This window comes from Pristis pectinata, chromosome 10, assembly GCF_009764475.1.
Source record: "Pristis pectinata isolate sPriPec2 chromosome 10, sPriPec2.1.pri, whole genome shotgun sequence".
Taxonomy (NCBI): domain Eukaryota; kingdom Metazoa; phylum Chordata; class Chondrichthyes; order Rhinopristiformes; family Pristidae; genus Pristis; species Pristis pectinata.
The window spans coordinates 32,163,858-32,185,543 of NC_067414.1; the positions used below are offsets into that span (position 1 = coordinate 32,163,858).

The window sequence follows — 21,686 nt, forward strand, 5'->3', positions numbered from 1 at the left end:
TGTGCTTTTGGCATTATTCAACAGATGGAAAGGGGATAATGATATATTGGTGTTCAACTATGGAGGAAGTGGTCAACAATGGATTCCATGACAATACCTTTTCCAAGATATGCCCCACCAGAGAACTAGATGTGATCCACTCCAGTAGACAATTACGGTACACCATTAATTGCCTTAGAAGCTAAAGGTACTAAAAATAAGAGATAATGCCCTAGTTATCAAATTCTATCGCAAAGCTATTGTAGAGCAATAAATATAGTAACTCAAGCAAGCAATACACACAGATTAGACACATAATCCATGTACAAGTTAAATCACCCAATGTCCAAAAGAACAAGCTGACCTCTAGAAAATTTGTATCACTGACCAATCTACATTGCTTACATCTAACAGAAAGCATTCAAATTAAGGTGGAAGACTGCCTTTGACTCTGCAAAGCCTCCGATATAAACTCACCTGATTTCATCAGGACCATGATCACCAAGATCTTTCACATTTCAAAAACCAGAGAAAAGAAAAAGGAATGAACACAGAATAATACATAAAGGGCCTTGTATTTGGAAAGCCTAATCCATACAACATGTAAACTGCAGGAGTTCAAGGAACAGATGACAGAATAAAAGAAAATACCATGTGTAACTTCACCTGAAGAGAATCTAAGAGTAAAAAGCATATTCTTTCCAAGCTTGTATTCAGTGAAAATAGCTACAATAGCTAAGATAGTTTATCTTGAAAAATTAAAGAAATCTCTCCTTTAAATTTTGTTTTTAGTTAATTTATCAGAATGTGGGCAATCACTGACAGGACCAGCAATTATTGCCTTAATTGCCCTTGAAATATTGGTGCTGAGCCACCTTCTTGAACCACTGCAGCCTGTCTAAAAAGATAAAACAACTGTTTGCTTGAGAATTCCAAGATATCGGTCCAACAATAATGAAAGAATGACAACATATTTCCAAGTCAGAATGGTTTGTGGCTTGGAGAAAAACCAGGAGATGGTGGTGTTTCCACACATCTATCACCTTTGATGTAGAGGCTGTGAACTTTGAGAAATACAGTTAGAGGAGCCTACACAACCATTGTGGATTTTGTAAATGGTAACCACTATTGTTGTGCATTGTGTAAACTTCATCCAATATTCCCATTTCTGACTTTATGATGGAAGGTAATTCATAGAAGTAGTAGCTGAATATTGCTGGGTCTAGGAGATGGTTCTGAGGAACTTCTGCAACAATTTTGTGGGGATGTGTTGCTTGGCCATCAAGGACCACAACTCCTTTGAGAGAAGTATAAATTCAACTGCTGGAGTATTTTCTCCTCCTTCTCTGTTTATATCAATACTAGATCTTCTTGATCAAATGATGCCTTGATGTTAAGGGCAGTCATTCTCATCCTCCTTCTGGAATTCAGCTCTTGGGTCCATGTTTGGAGCAAGGCTCTGATGAGGTATGGAATCAGGTGATGGAAGTTGAAGAAACCCAAACTAGACATCGGTGAGGAGGATGTTAGTTAGTACTGCTTGACAACGATATCTACTGTCACTCTGTTAATGTTTGAAGACTGATGGAATATTAACTAGCCAGATTAGATTTGTCCTGCTTTCTGTGGACATAATGTACCTAGACAATCTTCCAAATGGTCAGGTAGATGTCAGCATTGTAACTGTACTGGAATAGCTTGGCTAGAGGCAAGGTTACTTTTGGAATGCAAGTCTTTGGTCCAAGAGTCAGGATGTTGTCTGGTCTCATACACATTACTGCATATGGAGTTCTAGTCATTTCTCACAGACACAAGGAGTTGAATCGAATTGCCAAGAGACCGGTTTCTAGTCCCAGATGGATCAACCACTCAGCACTTCTGCCAAAATATGTTCACAAATGCTTTAGCATTGACTTTAGCACTCTTGTATTGAGCTCAGCTATCACCAAGGACGGGGAGGTTCTTAGAGCTGCTTCCTCTGGTGTTGTCTCACTGCTCACAATGGTAAATAACTAACTGTGGCAGGACTGCAGAGCCTCGATCTGATCCACTGGTAGAGGGATCATTTAGCTGTGTTTATTTCAGTGGTTTTGCTGTTTAGCACACGTGTAGTCTTGTGTTGCAGCTTCCCCAAGTTGGCACCTCATTTTTGGGTAGGCATGATGCTGGTCCCAGAATACATACCCACACTACTTATTGAACGAAGGTTACTTCTTTGGTTTGATAGAAATAGTAAAGTGAGGCATGTTTCTGGCTATGAGGTTATAGATTACAGTGCAACAGATTTCTGCTGCTTACGGTCCACAGCATCTTATGAATGCCCAGTTCAGCTGCAAGATTTATTCCTAGTCCATCCATTTGTTATGATTTTAGTACCACAGAACTTGTTTGGAGGGAGTGGGGAGTGTCCTCATGATGGGGAAAACACCGATTCATCAATTCAGGAATATTTTATCCCAAGTCATTTGGCTTCTATAGTTAGAGTTATAGACCAACACAGCACAGATACAGGCCCTTCGGCCCAATGAGTCCATGCCGACCATGGTGCCCACCCAGCTAATCCCAATTTCCTGTGTTCAGCCCATATCCCTCTAGGCCCCACCCCTCCATGTACCTATCCAAGTGCTTCTATTGTACCTGCCTCTCAACCACTTCCTCTGACAGCTCGTTCCATATATTCACCACCCTCTGCATGAAAAAGTTGCTCCTCAGATCCCTTTTAAGTCCTCTTCCTCTCACCCTAAACCTCTGCCCCCCTAGTTTTGGACTCACCTACCCTGGGTAAAAGACTATTACCGTCCACCTTATCTATGGCTCTCATAATTTTAAACATTTCTACAAGGCTGCCCCTCATTCTCCTACTTTCCAAGGAATAAATACCTAGCCTGGCCAACCTCTCCCTAGAACTCGGTCCCTCTAATCCTGGCAACATCTCAAGTCTATTCTGCACTTTCTAGTTTAACCACATCTTTCCTATAACAGGGCAACCAAAACCGTACACAGTACTCTGAGTGCAGCCTCACCAACAACTTATACAACATAATGTCCCAACTCCTATACTCCGTGCCCTGACTGATGAAGACCAGTGTGCTAAACTCCTTTTCCACCACCCTGTCTACCTGTTATGTCACTTTCAATGAACAATGCACTTGTACTCCTAGATCCCTCTGTTCCATTACACTCCCCAGTGCCCCACCATTCATAGTACAAGTCCTACTCTGGTTTGACTTTCCAAAATGCATCACCTCACACTTATCTGTATTGAAATCCATTTGCCACTCCTTGGCCCACTTCCCTAAATGATCAAGATCCCCCTGTAATCTACAATAACCTCCTTCACCCTCAACAACACCTCCTAATTTCATGTCATCCACAAACTTACCAACCAAGCTTTGTGCACTTGCATCCAAATCATTTACATAAATAACAAATAACAAGGATCCCAACATTGACCCCTGTGGCACACCACTAGTCACCGGCCTCCATTCCTAAAAACAACCTTTAACCACCACCCTCATCTTCCTACCTCCGAGCCAATTTTGGATCCACCTAACTAGCTCTCCCTGGATTCCATGGGACCTAACCTTTCAGACCAGCCTATCATGCAGGACCTTGTTGAAGGCCTTGCTAAAGTCTAAATAGACAACAGCCACTGCCCTATCCTTATCTACCTTTTCAGTTACCTCTTCAAAAAACTCCATGCGCAAAGCCATGCTGACTCCTCCTAAACAGACCGTCTATCCAAATGCTGGTAAATCCTGTCCCTGAGAATTCCCTCCAGTAACTTCCCCACTACTGATGTCATGCTGACTGACCTGTAGTTCCCTGGCTTGTCCTTGCTATCCTTCTTAAACAATGGAACATTAGCCACCTTCCCGTCTTCGTGAACTTCACCAGTGGCTAACAATGAAGCAAATATCTCTGCAAGGGCCTCTGCAATTTCTTCTCTAGCCTCCCACAAAGTCCGAGGATGCACTTGGTCAGGCCCTGGGGATTTATCCACTTTAATGTGTTTAAGGCTCAAATACCTCCTCCCTGGTAATATGAATTTCCTCCAAAACATCTCCACTAGTTTCCCTTATCTCTTGAGCAACCATGATTTTCTCCTCAGTAAACACAGAGGAGAAATATTTGTTAAAAATCCCACCCATCTCCTGCAGCTCAAAACATAGGCAGTCCTGATGATCTCCAAGGGGACCTACTCTCTCCCTATCCACCCTTTTACTCTTTATATAGCTACAGAACCTCCTGGGATTTTCCTTAACCTTACTTGTCAGATCCATCTCATACCCTCTCTTTGCCTTCTGACTTCCCTCTTTGGAGTATTCTTAATCTTTTTATAGTCATCAAGGGATTCACTCATCCCCGACCTCCTAATGATTCCTTCTTTTTCTTGACCAGAACCTCAAGATCCCTTGTCTGCCAAAGTTCCCTGAACTTGCCAGTTTTACCCTTCATCCTAACAGGAACATGCTGCTTCTGAACTCTTGATACCACACTCTTAAAAACCTTCCACTTAATCTTTGTTCCTTTGTCTTCAAACAGGCTCACCCAATTGACCTCTGCTAGATCCTGCCCAATTCCCCCAAAATTAGCCCTGCTCCAGTTTAGTACCCTAACCTTGGACCTGTCCTATCCTTTTCCATCACCATCTTAAAACTAATAGAATTATGGTCACTAAGCCAAAGTGCTCCCTGACTGCCAGTTCTGTTACTTGGCCTACCTACTGACAAGTTCCACAGCTACATCCTCTCACCTGCAAGGTACTGCCATCTCTGCCTCTGGTGTGTCTGTCCTGTGAATGGGATTGTGATGAAGTCTGGCACACTGTGTGTAAGGTGTGATTCTCCAAATACAATTATGTCAGACTGCTGTTCGACTCACCAGTATTAATCATCTGTCCACATACGTTTACAGCGAGGACGTTATCAGCACTGGAGCAGCTTTGCCATATTCAGTTCAGTGCCCAAGTCAATAGATGGTAGATCATCTGGTTTATCTTTCTCCTGATTTGATTTTGAAGGCTTCCATCAAGTGACTATTCTTATATTGTTATAACACAATGCTACATTTTCCATACTCTGGTTTCAAAATCCAAGATAAATTTGCTTTTCTTCTTTACATTTCCTAGTCTTTCATTAAAACATTGTTGCAAGAACAATATTTGCACTCACGCTGCAAAATTTCTCCCAATACCACCACTTCAGCCACTTCCCCCAGCCTTGGAATAGAAAAGAATCACCATGAGTTACAAAGACTTACTGACATTGCTGTTTATTGCCAATTTCTTTCTATTGAAGTACTCCCAGAAAACAACAGATTCAGAACAATAGGTTTTCTCAAGGATTGTAACTATTGCATTAGTTTTAATAGCAGTTTTGAAACCAACTCTAGTTCAGGAAAACACTGTAGCTATAGGACTAGATATATCAAACCCAACTAACATGATAACTTCATTTCCGGACTAAGTTTTGGCAATGCTACTTAAAACAATACTATTTAAATGTGTACATAAATAATGTTATATTAGTATAATAGATCTAAAGTTTAGACAAAGGTAGGTTTTAAGGAGTGCCTTAATAGAGGAAGATGTAGAAGTTGAGAGTTTTAAGGGAGAGAATTCCAGAAATTAAGTCACTTAAGGTATGACTATCAACAGTGAAATATTAAATTTGGGAATGTGCAAGAGTCCCAAACTGGAGGAGCTGAACTTTGTGAAGCTGAAGAAGTCTACAGATATAGGGAGGTTTGAGGCCTGGCAGGGGTCTGAAAACAAGGATAAGAATTTTGCTGGACTGAAAACCAGTATAGCTCTGTAAGCACAAGGGTGACATATGAAACTAGACCGTGGTTCTGGTTAGGCAAACACAAAGCTCCCAATTATAAGCCAGTTAAACTGGATTTCTGAAAAATGCAAACCAACTTACTTATTTGACAAAATTTGGATTAGTACTGTTTTCGTATTAAATTACTGTAAATTGAAGATAACAATTCCTCGAACCTACATCAAAATAATAGTGTACCTTTCTCTCTCCTCTTGTTCTCTTTTCTCCTCTTCCTCCCGGTCCCTCTGTTCCCGTGCTATTCGCCGTTTCTCAGTCAGAAGCCTTGTGGCCTCTGCTGCATCAGTGGTACCTGCTGTGACCTTACCAGGAGTAGCAGAAAGTATGACTGGAATGTTTTCTATACAAATAGAAAAAGAATAAATATTTGAATTTAGATGTAAAGTTTAAATGCAAATAGTGGTTAAATAGATTTCAAAAATAGTCATTAATTCACAGATGGATCCCATGCTTTCCCAATTAACAATAAGAAACAAAACCATAAGCAAAAGTGGGACCACTCATGCCTGCTCTGCTATTTATTAAGATTGTGAATGAACTTGGGCTCAACGCCAGTCTCCCATGTTCCCTTCACACCCCTTGGCTCCCTTGTATTTCAAATATTTGACTATATTGAAAACACAGACTGAAAACAACATTTCAGTGTTATCCCTCTGCCTTCATAGCTCCCTGCAATAGGGAATTGGAAAGAATCATGGCCCATGGAGGAATGATTCCTCCTCATTTCAGTGTTAAGTGGATGACCCCTTATTCTGAAAGTGTGCCCCCTTGTTCTGCATACCCTCCCCCAAGGAGGGGGACATCTTCTCAGCATCCACCTGAACAACGCATCTCAGAATCCAATATGTTTCAATAAAGTCACTTCTCATTCATCTAAACTCCAAACAACATAGGCCTCACATACTCAGCCTTGCTTCTTACCTCAACCTCTATCCCAGGGTTCAAATCAAATAACCTTCTCTGTACTCTCTCTAAAACATGTTTTAAATATGGAAACCAAAACTCTAGACGTACTCTAGGTGTGGGCTCACCAGCACCCTGTAAAATTGCATGAAATGTTCCCTACTTTTATACTTCATAACACTTGCAATGAAGACCAAAATTAACCACAGGTGTGGGAATTAAGCCTTTGATTTTTTTTTATTGATAATAGAATATCTTTAGAGTGTGGGCAATTACAGGTTAATTTTGTATGAAAAACGGAATGGTTAACATTTGTATTGAAATGACAGCAAGATGAGTAACACTGCAATAAAACACAATTGTTTCTAAGAACTGTAGAACACGAAGTCTAGCCACAAAACGGCATTAATAGGTGAGATGAGGGAATAATGGATTGAACACGACTGTCAAGTTTGTATTTAAAATATCAAGACATGAAGCTTCAGGTAGCTTTTAAACTATTAAGAGAAATAATTTAAATTAAAAATAAGCCTGGGAAACCAATTCCATTATTCAAAAGAGATGGATGCACTTAGAAGGAGCCTGAAGACCCACACTCAACGTTTCAGGAACAGCTTCTTCCCCTCTGTCATCAGATTTCTGAACGGTCCATGAACACTAACTCATTATTCCTCTTTTACACTATTTATTTTTGTAACTTATAGTAATTTTTTTTAAATGTCTTCATGTCTTGCACTACACTGTTGCTGTAAAACAACAAATTTCACAAAATACGTCAGTGATAATAAACCTGATCCTGATTCTAAGGTTTTTCTACTGCCACAAATGTTCCTGATCTCAAATGGACCTGACCAACCACTCAGTTCCCACTTGAGATAAGATTTCTTTATTAGTCACATGTACATCTAAACAACAGCGAAATGCATCTTTGCGTAGAATGTTCTGGGGGCAGCCTGCAAGTGTCACCATGCTTCTGGTGCCAACATCGCATGCCCACAACTTCCTAATCCGTACGTCTTTGGAACGTGGGAGGAAACCAGAGCACCTGGAGGAAACCCATGCAGTCACGGGGAGAACATACAAATGCCTCACAGTGGCCGGAATTGAACCCGGGTCACCAGCGCCGTCATAGTGTTACGCTAACCGCTACACTATCGTGCCTGCCCAAACTAATCTGGTTGGATGTGAATGGACAATCGCGTTGAGCCTACACACCTGGGCCTCAGCTAGCAAAGCACAGTGGTACCTCAGCAATGAGTTATCATTTTCTTAGGCAATCCCTTGGAGCTGACAATGATTTACTTCACTCAAGTTTCATGGGTTCTGAAGAGACTAATGAAAGCTACAGAAGATGCATAGACTCTGCCACACATGGGACAGATGCAGCTCGATAGGGTGAGCAACTGGCTTGACTGGACTGTCACAGACTCCTCCTGCCACTTGTGCTTGGTCTGTATGCATTTCTAGAGAAATCCCAACTCTCCTGCACATTCCTTATGTTTCTCTGTCTATTTGATGGTCACGGCTAGGAATTTCTGTGAGCTGGCGAGTATGTAACAAATTTTTTTGTAAAATGGTATTTTGACATGGTTCTTCAAACATTTTCTTTGTCCTGGAAATTGTCTGCAGTTACAGGACACAGTACTTACTTCAGGAGTCTAGTGTCAGGCATCAAGCAAGGGTGATCTGCCCATTAGAGTTGGTCCAGCTTAACCAGAGGATAGATGTCATGGATGCTGGCCCGAGAAGCACGCTGACGTTGGTGAGCCCACCCTCCCGATGGATTTGGGAAACTTTCTGATAATGTGTGTAGAGGAGCGAGGTTCACTGCTGCCTTGTAAAACACAAGCTTACTGCTGGGTTTGAACATTTAGTTCTTCTTCCAATGCTTCTCCACAGACTGAGAAAGCCTTCAGTGAGAACGGGCTCCTGACATACGACTGCTTCATATTCCACAGTGACTAGGGCCTTGTTATTGATTTTTATTGTCAGAGGTGCAGGGGTTGGTACTGTGCTGAGGGCAAGTTCATAAAGCACTTTTGCCTTTGGGCATTTGGTTGAAAGACCTATCCATTCACGTGCTTCAGTGAAGGATTCTGTGGTTTGAAGTTCATCCTCCAAATGAACAAGCAGCAAGATTCATTTACATACTCCATTCTAATAACTGAAATTGTTTGGTTTTGATTTTGGTTCTGGACAAGAGATGATAAATGTGTATTGCTTCCATTCAACCAGCAAGGAGCCTGTTGCAGATTAGTAAAAGTATTGAAACCAGAAGGATTCACAACAAAGTTGGTGTGATGACATTGGCTTGCTTGATTACAGTCTGCACTGGGTTTGGGTCTGTGGTGAATCTGTTTGGCAATTATCAAGGCTTGCATATCAGGTGGTGTAGTGCTGAGACCCGGCAGTTCCACAATTAAACAGCAAGAAATACACGGACCAAGGGAGGATTGTTTACAGCAGAACAGCTGTTCTCAGCATAACTTTGGGTTATCGCCGAACAAAGGGCCTTTGGAATGCAGACCTTGGTTAGAAGAATTGGACCAGTCAAGTAATTGTTGCCATAGAAATAGCTATACAACTGCCAGCTGTATGGCTTGATCTGGTCTGGTAACATACAATTACTATGATAATATGTTGGTTTTGCTTAATGCGCATATGCAATTATCACATGAGAAACACAGGACTGCAGATGCTGGAATCTAGATGAAAAACACCATGATGCTGGAGGAACTCAGCAGGCCAGGCAGCATCTGTGGAGAAAAGCAGGCAGTCAACGTTTCGGGTCAGGACCCTTCTTTAGGAGGGTAGACTGTCTGCTTTTCTCCACGGATGCTGCCTGGCCTACTGAGTTCCTCCAGCATCATAATGCAATTATCACAAGATCTGATTAAACAGCTCACCGGAAGCATTCATATTCTGCATCATAGAACACTACAGCACAGTACAGGCCCTTCGGCCCACAATGTTGTGCCGACATTTTATCCTACTCCAAGATCTATCTAACCCTTCCCTCCCACATAGCCCCCTATTTTTCTATCATTCATGTGTCTACCCAAGAGTCTCTTAAATGTCCCTAATGTATCTGCCCCCACAACCTCTGCAGTGCGTTCCACACACCAACTACTTGTGTAAAAAAAAACTTACCCGACATCCCCCTTATACCTTCCTCTAATCACCTTAAAATTATGTCCCCTCAGGTTAGCCATTGTCCCCTGGGGAAAAAGTCTCTGACTGTCCACTCGATCTATGCCTCTTGTACACCTCTATCAAGTCACCTCTCATCCTCCTCCTCTCCAAAGAGAAAAGCCCTAGCTCGCTCAACCTATCCTCAAAAGACATGCTCTCCAATCCAGGCAACATCCTGGTAAATCTCCTCTGCACTCTCTCTAAAGCTTCCACATCCTTCCTATAATGAGGCAACCAGAACTGAACACACTACTCCAAGTGTGGTCTGACCAGATTTCTATAGAGCTGCAACATCACCTCGCGGTTCTTGAACTCCTTACCTTGACTAATGAAGGCCAACACTCCATACACCTTCTTAACAACCCTATCGACCTACGTGGCAACCTTGAGGGATCTATGGACGTGGACCCCAAGATCCCTCAGTTCCATCATTTTAGAATTTAAAGGATTTAAGGATTGGGCAAGGTGAGCCATACATCTGAATTCTTGACATATTCCTAACACCTAAATATTTCTCCCTCTCTCTTTTCAATGGGATGAGAAGGGGTAGTCTAGGTTAAAGTAGAACCAAATATTGTTTTGTAAACATGTAAAAGAGCAATGGATGACCTTTAGTGAGAAGAGGTTCAGGTTAGGTACATTCCCAGAGTGGGGAAAAGGGCAAGGGAATTAAAGCCTGGATGACAGAGGAGATTATGAAGTCAGTGGAAAGAAAACAAAATTGTGTAGGATGCAAGTAATTCAAGTGCAGCCAAGCTGAATATAGAAAGATGAGAAAGGTAATGAAGAAGGGGAAAAAAAGTATGAGCAAAGAGAGACTATAAGCAAAGTTAAAAGGGAATCCAAAAGTCTTCTATATGCATGCAAATAATAAGTAGATAATGAAAGGAGGGGTAGGGCCTATAGTGATATAGAAAATGATCTGAGCATATTAAGACAGCATCACAACTGAAATACCAAATTAGTACTTAATATGGGACTCTAATCAGGAAAAGAGTGCAGGCAAAACCTCAGCAAGGGAAGGTGATGGGAGAAAGTGAATGGGGTGAAGACTGAGAAGGAGCACAAGGTAGGCTATTATTCTTTTCAGCATCAGTGAATTTTAAGCTGGAAATACTTTGATACCAAAGCAGTAATTTAAAAATATTATTTAAAACAGTATTATCATAAATCAAATGTTTTGATGCTATGAATTTTTGCTTCCACTTCAGTTTTGTGGGTTCCAAGGTGGCTAACAAGGTCAAAGTGAGAACCATGGACTTTTTCCACAGAGCAGGCAAGAGGATGGGTACTTTGTGAGGTCATGCACTCCTCCTGCCTTTTATGCAGGACTTCTGTGTGCCCATGATGCATGGACTTGAGGTTCCCAATACCACCCTGAATGCTTCTCCTCTAGTTTGAGATGTCATAGACCAGAGATTTACAGGAGTTAATGGGGATGCCTTCATAAAGAGGTGGCTTTTGAGGTATGGGAAGTGATCATGTTTTCCAGGGTCTTGTCCTGAATTTTATTGTCAGGTTGGTAGGGGATGTTCGCTTGCAGATGCCAAGTGCCTTTTGTATGTTTCAGTGAAGGTGTTGGCAGTGGTTTGGAGCCCAGCCTCCAAGTGAGTGCAAATGCAAGCTTACAGGAGTACAGTCATGGTAGGTTGAACAGTTTCCATTAATTCTGACGATTTGCTCACTCCCACAAGAAGTTTGTTGGAGGCAAGGCGCGACATTATAGTACAAAAGATTGAGGAAAGTTTTAGGGCATTGACCTATTTGACACCAGTCTTGGCTGAGATTGGCTCTGTTGTATATCTGCTGCTAAATATCATGACTTGCACATGATCATGGAGCAAATGTAAAATAGAGACAATTTTCTGCAAGCAGCCAAATTTGAGGATGTTCCACAGTACCTCCTGATCTATGGAAAGAAAGACTTTAGAGATGTTGAAAACGCAAATGCAATAGCATCTGAGAAATTGGGCCCTTACTTTTCCTGGAAAGACTGTAGATTTGTATTAACAGTCATACAAATTTAATTGTAAATGAACTCTTTTGATTGTTTTAGGTGATAGAAATGTGATCTCAAATTAATATCTTCTACAGTGAAGATATCATAGGAATACTCCAAGTCTAACTACACAGGATTACTCCAAAAAAGATTGTCAGTTAGACCTGGACTAGGTATGGCACAGCAAATGAATATGTGAAGATTAACAGGAAAGCATCCTGGTAAAGAAAATTAAACTCTGTTTCAATGAAATGCTCATCGAGAAAGCATACTAAAATTCATGTAAACGTTCTCTCACGAAGATTGGAACCATAAGGCTGCCATGCAAATTTCCTGGATAAATGGGATATTAGCCTGGAGATATGCCCAGCTCCATCAGTACACGGTGAACTTCCTTTAGCAATTGTTAAATGGGGTGATCATCTGCCATCCAAATGGATTCAACATGAAAGGATGCTGCAAACAAATCCTAATGCACCATTTGCCACTGCAGATACTGCTTGACCTGTTGAGCTCTTCCAGCACTCAGTTTCAATTCATCTTGTGACATTATATAGTTATTCATTAAAGACTGAGGATATGTTTCTTAGTAACTTGTACCTTTGATTTTTGCAACAGTCTTGAAAAGACGTCAGCTGTTTAACTACAAACATAAGATATGACGGGTTTACCTGTATCCTCTTGAGTTTTTGGACTCACTTCTTCTTGGACCTTTATTTCACACTCGGATGCTTTGACTGGACGAACATTCCCAGGGGAAGATGGCCTCTGAATTGATGAATTCTTTACTGAGCCAGGTGGTGAAATAAGTAATTTTGGATTCACTGCAGAAGCAGTTGTTTTTGGTGATAATCTATAATAAACAAAAGTAAAAACTATATAGATGAAATAAAGAAAAGTCAGTTGCTTACTTCAAACCCCAAGAAAAATGCCGACCATATTCCCACGTGTTCTGCTCTAAACTCTATTTAAGTTTTGACATATTGCAAGCCTGTATAACAAAGTTGTTACAGTTAGCATAATAAACTTGCACTTTCCTTACCGGACTATGGATGGCATTGGTGACTTATATTTTGCATTCAAAGGAGAACGTGACCTCTTTGCTGTTGCATTTGAAGCAAGAGCTACAGCTGCATTCTTTTCCCTTTCATTTTCTCTCTCTTTTTCTTTTTTATCCATCTAAGACAATTAAAAATAATTTCAGGAAAAAAATATTACCATTTAATACATTCCTGTTGAAAAGTATATTGGTATCATGACAGATGAAACAAATATTTGAATACAGATACTGTACTGATACAAATTTTTAGCTAAAGAATAATCTGCCTGCATCAGTCAGTAAAGACTATTGGGTCACACAGTGCAATGTTTTGCTGAAGATTCATCAAATTATAACATTCAAAATTTTCATTCTTTAGGCCTGCAAATTATAGACAATGAACTTATTCGATGCACGAGTGGGCATCTGGTTACAGAATGAATTAGTACATCACTCACTGAGTTCTCATTTAAAGTCAGAGTCATCAACTTGTGTAGCACAAAAAAATAGGCCCCTCGACCCACCATATCTATGCCAACTTTTTTGCCCATCTAAACTAATCTCATTTGCCCTCATTCGGTCTGCATCCTTCCATGTCCTGCCTACTTCAGTACGTCTTAATATCTCAAACATAATGATTGTATTTGATTCCATCCACCTCCTCTAGCAGCAGTTCCAGAAATTAACCTGTGTAAAAAAAAACTTTACCCTCAACTCTTCTTTAAAACTCCTTCCTCTCACCTTAAACCCAGGCTTCCTTATTTTTGATACACTTACGATGGAAAAAGATACTAACATCCGACTTGTAATTTTAAACACCTGTTAGATCACCCCAAAGCCTCCTCCGCTCCTGGAAAAAGCAGCTCAACCTATCCAATATCTCCCAATAACTGAAGTCCTCCAATCCAGGCAAAATCTTAGACAAGACAATACAATACAATATAATACCTGGAGTAATGTGTACAGTCTTGGTTATCCTGTTATAAGAAAGATGTCATTAAGCTGGAAAGAGTGCAAAGAAGATTTATGAGAATGTTGTCAGGACTCAAGGGCCTGAGTTATAGGGAGGGGCATTCCTTGGAGCATATCCCTGTTGGGACTGGGGGAGGAGTGGAGGGGGGTGGGTGGGAGTCTTATAGAGGTGTATAAAGTCATGAGGGGCATAGTTAGGGTGAATGCACACATCTTTTTCCCCCAGAGAAAGTGAATCAATGTTTTTAAAAATAAAATGATTGGGATAAATATTAGGCATATGTCTAACTTTGAGTTAATAAATGGATTGTCATGGATTTGCTAAAGCAGGTCATGTTTGGCAAAGCTGATTGAACTTTTTGGTGGGGTGACAAAGATGGGTTAAAGAAATGCAACAGGTGTCACATGTCTTCTAAGAATGACTGGTTAGAAAAATTGACGCACATGGAATATAAAATACATTAAAGAGAGCAATGATAAGAAATTGGTTTAAAAAAGAAAAGAAAATTGTAGCAAAATGATCAATTTTCAAACTGTCATCGTTAGTGTTCTCCAGCAGAACAGTAGGCCAGGACCACTGCTTTTTGCCGATATATTAATGAGTTGGGTAAGGGTGTACAGGGTAAAATCGCAAAATCTGTAAATATCTCAAAATTGGGAGCAAGATAAAAAGCAAGGAGCACAAAGCAATTTTGATAAATCAGCATGAAAGACACTATGATACCGGAGGAACTCAGCTGGTCAGGCAGCACCTGTGGAGAAAAGCAGGCGGTCAACGTTTTGGGTCAGGACCCTTCTTCAGGACTGAAGATAGGAAAAAGGGAAGCCCAATATATAGGAGGGAAAAGCAGAGCAGTGATGGGTGGTGATAGGTAGATGCAGGTAAGAATAGTGATAGGCAGGTGCAGGGGAGGAGGGAAGAGCAGATCCACCAGAGGCTGGGTCAACAGTAAGAAGAGAAAGGAAAAAAGTATAAAAAGAGATAGGCTAGGAGGGAGAAGAAGAGAAGAAGCAAGGTGGGGGGAGGTGTGTGGTGATTACTTAAAGTGGGAGAATTCAATGTTCATGCCATTAGGAAAATGAGGTGCTGTTCCTCCAGTTTGTGCTGGGAATTCTCTGAGCAGTGGAGACCAAGGACTGCTACATCAGTGATAGTGTGGGAGAGGGAGCTGAAATGACTGGCAATGGGGAGATGCAGATTGCAGTTTACAGAGTGCAGGTGTTCTGCAAAACAGTCACCTAGTCTGCGTTTGGTCTCACCAATGTAGAGGAGGCCACACTTGGAGCACCTGCCTTTTCATTGCTCCCTTTCCACCACTCGCGGTTCCATTCCGGATGAAGCAGCTACTTACTTGCACTTTTTCAGCATACTACATTTAATGCTCACAATACAGATCTGTCTAAATTAAGGAAGCCAAATGCTGATGACCACTTTGTGGGACACCTTTATTCAGTCTATGAGCATTACTTTAATTCTCCATCTCATTCCCAGACTGACCCCTTTTTCCTACACTGTTCCATTCCTAGACATTTCTCGTCATTCACTTCTGGCACCTTTGCAGTCTGCTCCATCACAACTTTTACCATCTGTCTCCTGTTCGTCACCTGATTCAGACTTGCTCTTTTGTTCTTTGCCTCTCTCTTCCCCCCCCCCCCCCCACAACTTAATTGTATCACTAACACTGCCTTCTCCCTATGAAAAGTCATCAGAATGTTAACCGTTTTCCTCTCCAAGAAGATGCCTGACGTGACTATTTCCAGCACTTAGTGAATATGGAAAATTTTGATGCAACTTTCAATAAACACTTTCAAACAAGCAAAAAAAAATCAAAATTATTGAAATAATTTTGTTGGAAATCAAGCAAGTGTAGAAAATTTGAAATGAAAATGGAACACTGGGAGGACCATTAACCTTATATGTTAACTCTGTTCTTCCGTCCACAGATGTTGAGTATTCCAACATTCTTTGTTTACCTTTACTGGAAGTTACGTTTCATGTAATAAATTTTAAGGAATTTTTCATGCAATACCATTGAAATTAAACATCCTTTAATGCATGCTAAAAATTTAAAACCATTTAAAATGAATAATCATTCAAGGCAACAATATTGCCAATAGCTAGTTTTTTTGCACCATGTTTATTGTGAAACAGCTGCTTACCTTTGCAGGATTAGCTGATCTGCTCCGCCCACGAACATCATGTGTGGTAACAATGAACCTTGGCCACTCAGACATCCTATTGTGAAGATTCTTGCAGGTTGGCGGAGTAATAGAGCTGGCAGATACTGAACGAGGACAAATTGGGATAACTGCAGTATTATGTGAAGTTGAAGAAAGGAGTTGAAGAATAAGAGAAAAGATAGCAAGCATTAGCTTGAAAGGAATGCATAAAGAAAGCTACCAAAACCATTTCTGATGTTGTATTAATCCACTTTTGCCAAAGCTCAAAGATGATTTCAGTTTCCATCTGACTCTTCCACAAAGCAAACTGGAAATTAACTTAAAGATTTCCTTTAAATTATTTTGACAGATGTATCTAATTGCTACTTTTTTTTGCCAATAATCAAGAAATCTCTGCTCTCAAATTTATTGATTTTGATTTTTTTTTGAGAGTATCAAATGATATAACACTTATTGCCCTTGCCAGATCTATGTTTTTTTATATTTGAATTTGCAAAGCTAAAAATCAAAACCAGCACACAGCCACCTACATGGGAACTGAGAATGAGTAAAAAGGGCAAGCAATATACAGGAGGTTTAATAGAAAGAAAAATGGGATTGAGAGATGAGAAGCAGGGAGATAACAAGTGCTGGCCTTGCCAAAGATGATCCTTCATGGGATGAAGATGAGATTAAAGTAAAAACAAAAACCTCTTAATATTTGTAAATTTCCAATAATTAAAATAGTAGTAAACACCTGCCAAACTTGAGGGGTTGTTAGGCGGTCATTAATTTATTTTGTCTGATGAGCTCTAAGATCATTTGGTGTCTTGAGCAGCTATCTATCACCCAAGTGCAACAACCTCACACCACTGGATATATTTGAATGTCAAGCTTCTTGACAAAGTACAAGTACAGTGACACCCCTAGGAGAAATAGGGCAACCTGGGCAGCAATTTCCCGATTTCCATATAGTATTTATGAATACCAGAAAATGCTGACCAATTACTTCTTGGTAAACGACAGGCTTACCATTATGGATTGATAAAGATGCAGAAAATGTGTGTCAAGTTTATCTATGGTAATAACTACCTTTATGAAAATTGTTGAGGCAGAGAGGTATGCATGTGATTCATCTATATGCATTTTCAAGAAATCAATTCTCCCAACCTATCCAACAAACAGAAGTGGTTTTGGTTTTACAGTGCAGCTAAAGTCAGGAAATGTATACATACACAATGACGAAATAGCACTACAAGCAGCTGACAGGTTGAAAAAAATATTAAGTGCTTTAATAGTTTATTTGTATACATTCCATCTTTTCAGCTGTCAGAACGCAGAATGCACAAAGAAAGCAGATGCTGCAAATCAGCAGCAGACTGTATTGGAAAGAACAAGAATAGATTTTGCTAGAAAAGATCAGCAGAATAGGTCTTACTTTATATACAGAGCAACAGTAGATAACAGCACTGAAAGCAATTAAAAACCTCAAAATAGAACAACCTTCAAGATAAAAAAAACTTCAAATATGATTTTGTTATTGAAGTCAGTTATTCAAAATCTAACTTGCAACATGCACAGTTCAAGTAGTCAACATGCTTCAGTCCCACACTTAAAAATTAACAAGTCCTAAGGCCCCAATTTTAATAAAGCAAAACATTTTAATCAGGAGAGGGTTGGTTTGAAAAAATTTAGTAAACGGATGACTTTGTAGTTGGTGTGCTTATAGATAAGCTTTAGTGTAAAATAAAGATATGTGCTAATCAGACGAGGGCTGGCTGTGATGTTTATTTCGACAAATGAAAATTTCAGAACTTTTCCCGATGTCAATTGTATGTTCACTTTCAGATAATTATTGCACAACTGAGCACTGCAGATGAAATCTCATCTGACTGAAACACCAACTGTTCTAACTATAAATGCTGCCTGATGTGATTATTTCTTTTTTGAGAGGAAAAGTTACCCTTTAAAATTTAAAGGGGTCTAGGGGTCCAAGTCCACAGCTCACTGAAAGTGGCCACATATGTAGATAGGGTGGTAAAAAAGATATGGTATGCCAGCTTCATTGGTCGGGGCATTGAGTACAAGAGTCAAGAAGTCATGATACAGCTGTATAAAACTTTGGTTAGGCCACACTTGGACTACTGTGTGCATTTATGGTCACTCCATTACAGGCAGGATGTGGAGCCTTTGAAATGATGCAGAAGAGGTTTACTAGTATTAGAGGGTATGAGCTACAAGGAGAGGTTGGACAAACTTGGGTTGTATTTGCTGGAGCACTGGAGGCTGAGGGGAGACTTGATAGAAGTTTATAAGGTTATGAGAGGCATAAATAGGGTAGACAATCTGAACTGGTTTTCCAGGATAGGAATTGCAAGTACTGGAGGACATCCATTTAAGGTGAGCGGGGGCAAGTTTAAAGGAGATGTCATAGATTTTTACGGCATGGAAACAGGCCCTTTGGCCCAACTCGTCCATGAGATGTGTGGGGCAAGTTTTTTTTTAAAGTTTACAGAGAATGGTGGGTGCCTGGAATGGGCTGCTGGGGGAAATGGTGGAAGCAGATACGATTGTGGTGTTTAAGAGGCTGTTAGATAGACAGATGTATATGTAAGGAATAGAGGTATATAGATCATGTACAGACAGAAGAGAATTAGTTTACTTCAGCATTGTGTTCAGTGCAGACATTGTGGGCCGAAGGGCCTGTTCCTATGCTGTACTGTCCTATGTTCTACCACATTTGACTTTCAAGTATTTCAGAGATTGTTTCAGCAACCTTAGACGGAAAGTCTGACTACAGAGCAGTCTCCCTGCTGTTTGCCATGGGCCTCCTCCAGAAGCTGCGGAGCTGCTGCTTGAATATTCATGTACGTAGATTGCGTGACATGTAATTATGTGATCATGGGAAATAGTACAACTGAGCATTTCACAACCTACTGTAAACAGAGGCCGATTTTCCAGTAACATCAGTGGATTCTTGAAAAGGCCAGAAACCTTAAATGATTTAACATTGGGTCCTTTGCATTTGGGTATTTTAAAAACTGCATTATTGATAATATTCATAAAAGTAAATTTCACCTAACAAGATCTAAATCACCTCTCCATTTCATGTATTAATGGCATAAGCTATTCATAATGAGAGTGCTTGCACCTTCAGACAGTTGATGTAAAGGTTTTTTTTAAATTGAGGACATGTCCAATATAATTTTATTTAATAGTATGGTAACTTACAGAGAGAAAAAGGAATGGGCAAAAGTAGAAGACATACTTCATACTCGGTACTCCTGGCACGTGGAACCGTTAACTTAGTGAGTCCTTGCTAAGAAACCTGGGGCCAGCAATGACTGACTAGCTTTTCCATCAGCTTAGAGTAATAGATGGAAAATCAAATGTGATAGGCCTGTAGCTTTCCAAATTGTGGAACGTTGTTCACCAGTATCTTTCTTGTGCAACAACAGAACCAGTTTCAGACCAAACCAACAATAAGGTACATTTAATCCATATTACCTAATTCATCATTCTTTCCAACCATGGGTCTCAGTGACCTAAACTGGAAAAATCCTCACTTGAACTGTGAATGTTCCACATAATTACTTGAATTACATCTAAGTGGCACTGCATTTTTTTGTAATGCCAAATTTTTGTTGTACATAATTAACAGATTTAATTTGTTTACAAACTACCTACAAATGCGCTTCAGATTTCAAACCTAAAATCTCAAGTAAATGTATTCCTACTTCATACTTGCAGAAATATCTTTTGTATTTAAAAGATAAAAAAAGCATTGTATTGATGCAATCTGATCCCAGCCATGTCAATGTACTGAGACTTTCTACCAGTGTCCAGTTACAAGTAATCAGTTCCCAAAAATGTCCATAATTATTGTAAATACCCAAATAAATTCACTAATTTGAACAGTTTAATCAATATATAAATTAATCATTACAGATCTGAATAATTTAGTGTTATAATTCTGTGCAAAGCTGAATTACCTGCATCCAGACCACTCCCATACAAGGCAGCAGTGCTTCTGCTTCTAGCTAGAAATGAGTGAGTAGGAGTTAAAAGGCGAGTGACAATGCTGCTTTCCCAGGGACTCAGCTGCAACCGCCGAGCTGTACAAAATAAATGGACAATTATGCATCAAATACTTCAATCCACTTTAAGTATAAAAATTATGAGACAAAAGAACTTGGAGCAGTGGTAATGAAGCCTGAAATAAGTTACTTGCCAGGTTAAACTCCATGCATTAATGAATTAAATATTGAGGCCTTGTTTTAAAGTATAAGAAAAGATGTTTTGCTATCAAGTATGAAGTTAAATTCATGAATAAAAGTTAATGGGTTTTTGTTGGACATAGCAGTGAAAAATTTCTGCAGGCATGCTACCAAAATGCACTATAATTTTTTAATAAATCGAGCATAACAGGACATACTGTAATAGATGCTTCAGAAATATAGATATCGGCCCACTTAAACGAGCCCAAAAGGATATTTAAAAATAAAGTAATCAACGTGCCAAAAAGGGGAACCTTTGTTTAAATATACAAATAGTTGAAAGCAATTTACAGAATAAGCAAAGTAAGATTTGCTTCATGCAGAGCAATGTACAGGGATTATCACATTAATGCATCATCTTTAGTAGCCACACACAAGCCTTCCAAAAACTGCGCTTTGAGCCTTACAATAACGATGTGAAACTAATCTGGAAATCAAATCCTTTTGCTACAGATGAATAATTTTTTTGATTTTTTTTTAAAAAATGAGACCCAATTGCTTTATCACTGATAAACATGAACGCTTATAATATGTACTATAATACATTAATGACAACCCCAAATTAATACATTTTATAAATATAACAATCATCCAAATGCATATAGAGTTTACTAAATGCTGCTGACAACATTTACATGCAAGGTACACATAATTAAAACTTCTGCAGTACACCAAACTTCTACAACCCCTAATCACAGATTTGCCTATAGTTTGTAACTGCATTACTTTCTGGAAGTTGGAATTCCAGATTTGGGGAAAGAGTTGCAAAAAAAAACTGACTTCCAAGCAACATGTCTGAATTACATTCAAGGTCCAATTTATAACATTAGTGTTTATCCCTAACTTCACGCACAGAAGAATTTTTTTCTTTTATAAAGTAGTCATAGTCTCAGGCAGAGGTTGAAGTTTGAAGTCCCAAGTCCCATTCCAGGATTTCAGCATAGTTCCTAACAATTTAGCACTATAGGAAGGCATTTAGTTGGCGGCACAATTGTTCAGGTATCTTGATGTTTGAGTGTATGAAATATTCAATACACTTAAGAGCCTGGAGATTTCAAAACTGACACCTTTCACTCCTCACTGCAACACTGCCAAAAATCAGATGGTCATTTATCACATTTGCCATTTGTGGTCTTAGGTGCAGGTGGACAGACAGAAGACAAGACAGACTATATAAAACACAGGTTTGTTATTTAAGTGTTTCTTTCCCCCTGAAGGAATTTCTGAATTTTGTGTTTCAATTATGGAAATTAGGAAGGGCGGGGTGTTAAATTTCACGGTGAAAGTTAAATTTCAAATCTGCTGTGCACCACCATCATAAT

The 21,686-nt window shown here is 39.7% G+C and overlaps 1 protein-coding gene across 4 annotated transcripts in view; it reads right to left on the bottom strand.

Moving 5' to 3' along the window:
* The window catches only part of LOC127575423 (ensconsin-like), a 101,687-nt gene that overhangs the window by 28,782 nt on the left and 51,219 nt on the right, over positions 1-21,686 (bottom strand). For 2 of the 4 annotated variants that reach the window (XM_052025286.1, XM_052025284.1), the window contains exons 7-11: positions 20,080-20,202; positions 16,088-16,212; positions 12,959-13,095; positions 12,588-12,769; positions 6,003-6,162 (exon numbers count right to left, since the gene is read on the bottom strand). In XM_052025286.1, the coding sequence (XP_051881246.1) occupies positions 6,003-6,162; positions 12,588-12,769; positions 12,959-13,095; positions 16,088-16,212; positions 20,080-20,202 (727 nt within the window). Of the gene's footprint in view, positions 1-6,002; positions 6,163-12,587; positions 12,770-12,958; positions 13,096-16,087; positions 16,237-20,079; positions 20,203-21,686 lie in introns of all 4 variants that reach the window. The other 2 variants (XM_052025283.1, XM_052025285.1) reach the window with 1 other exon arrangement.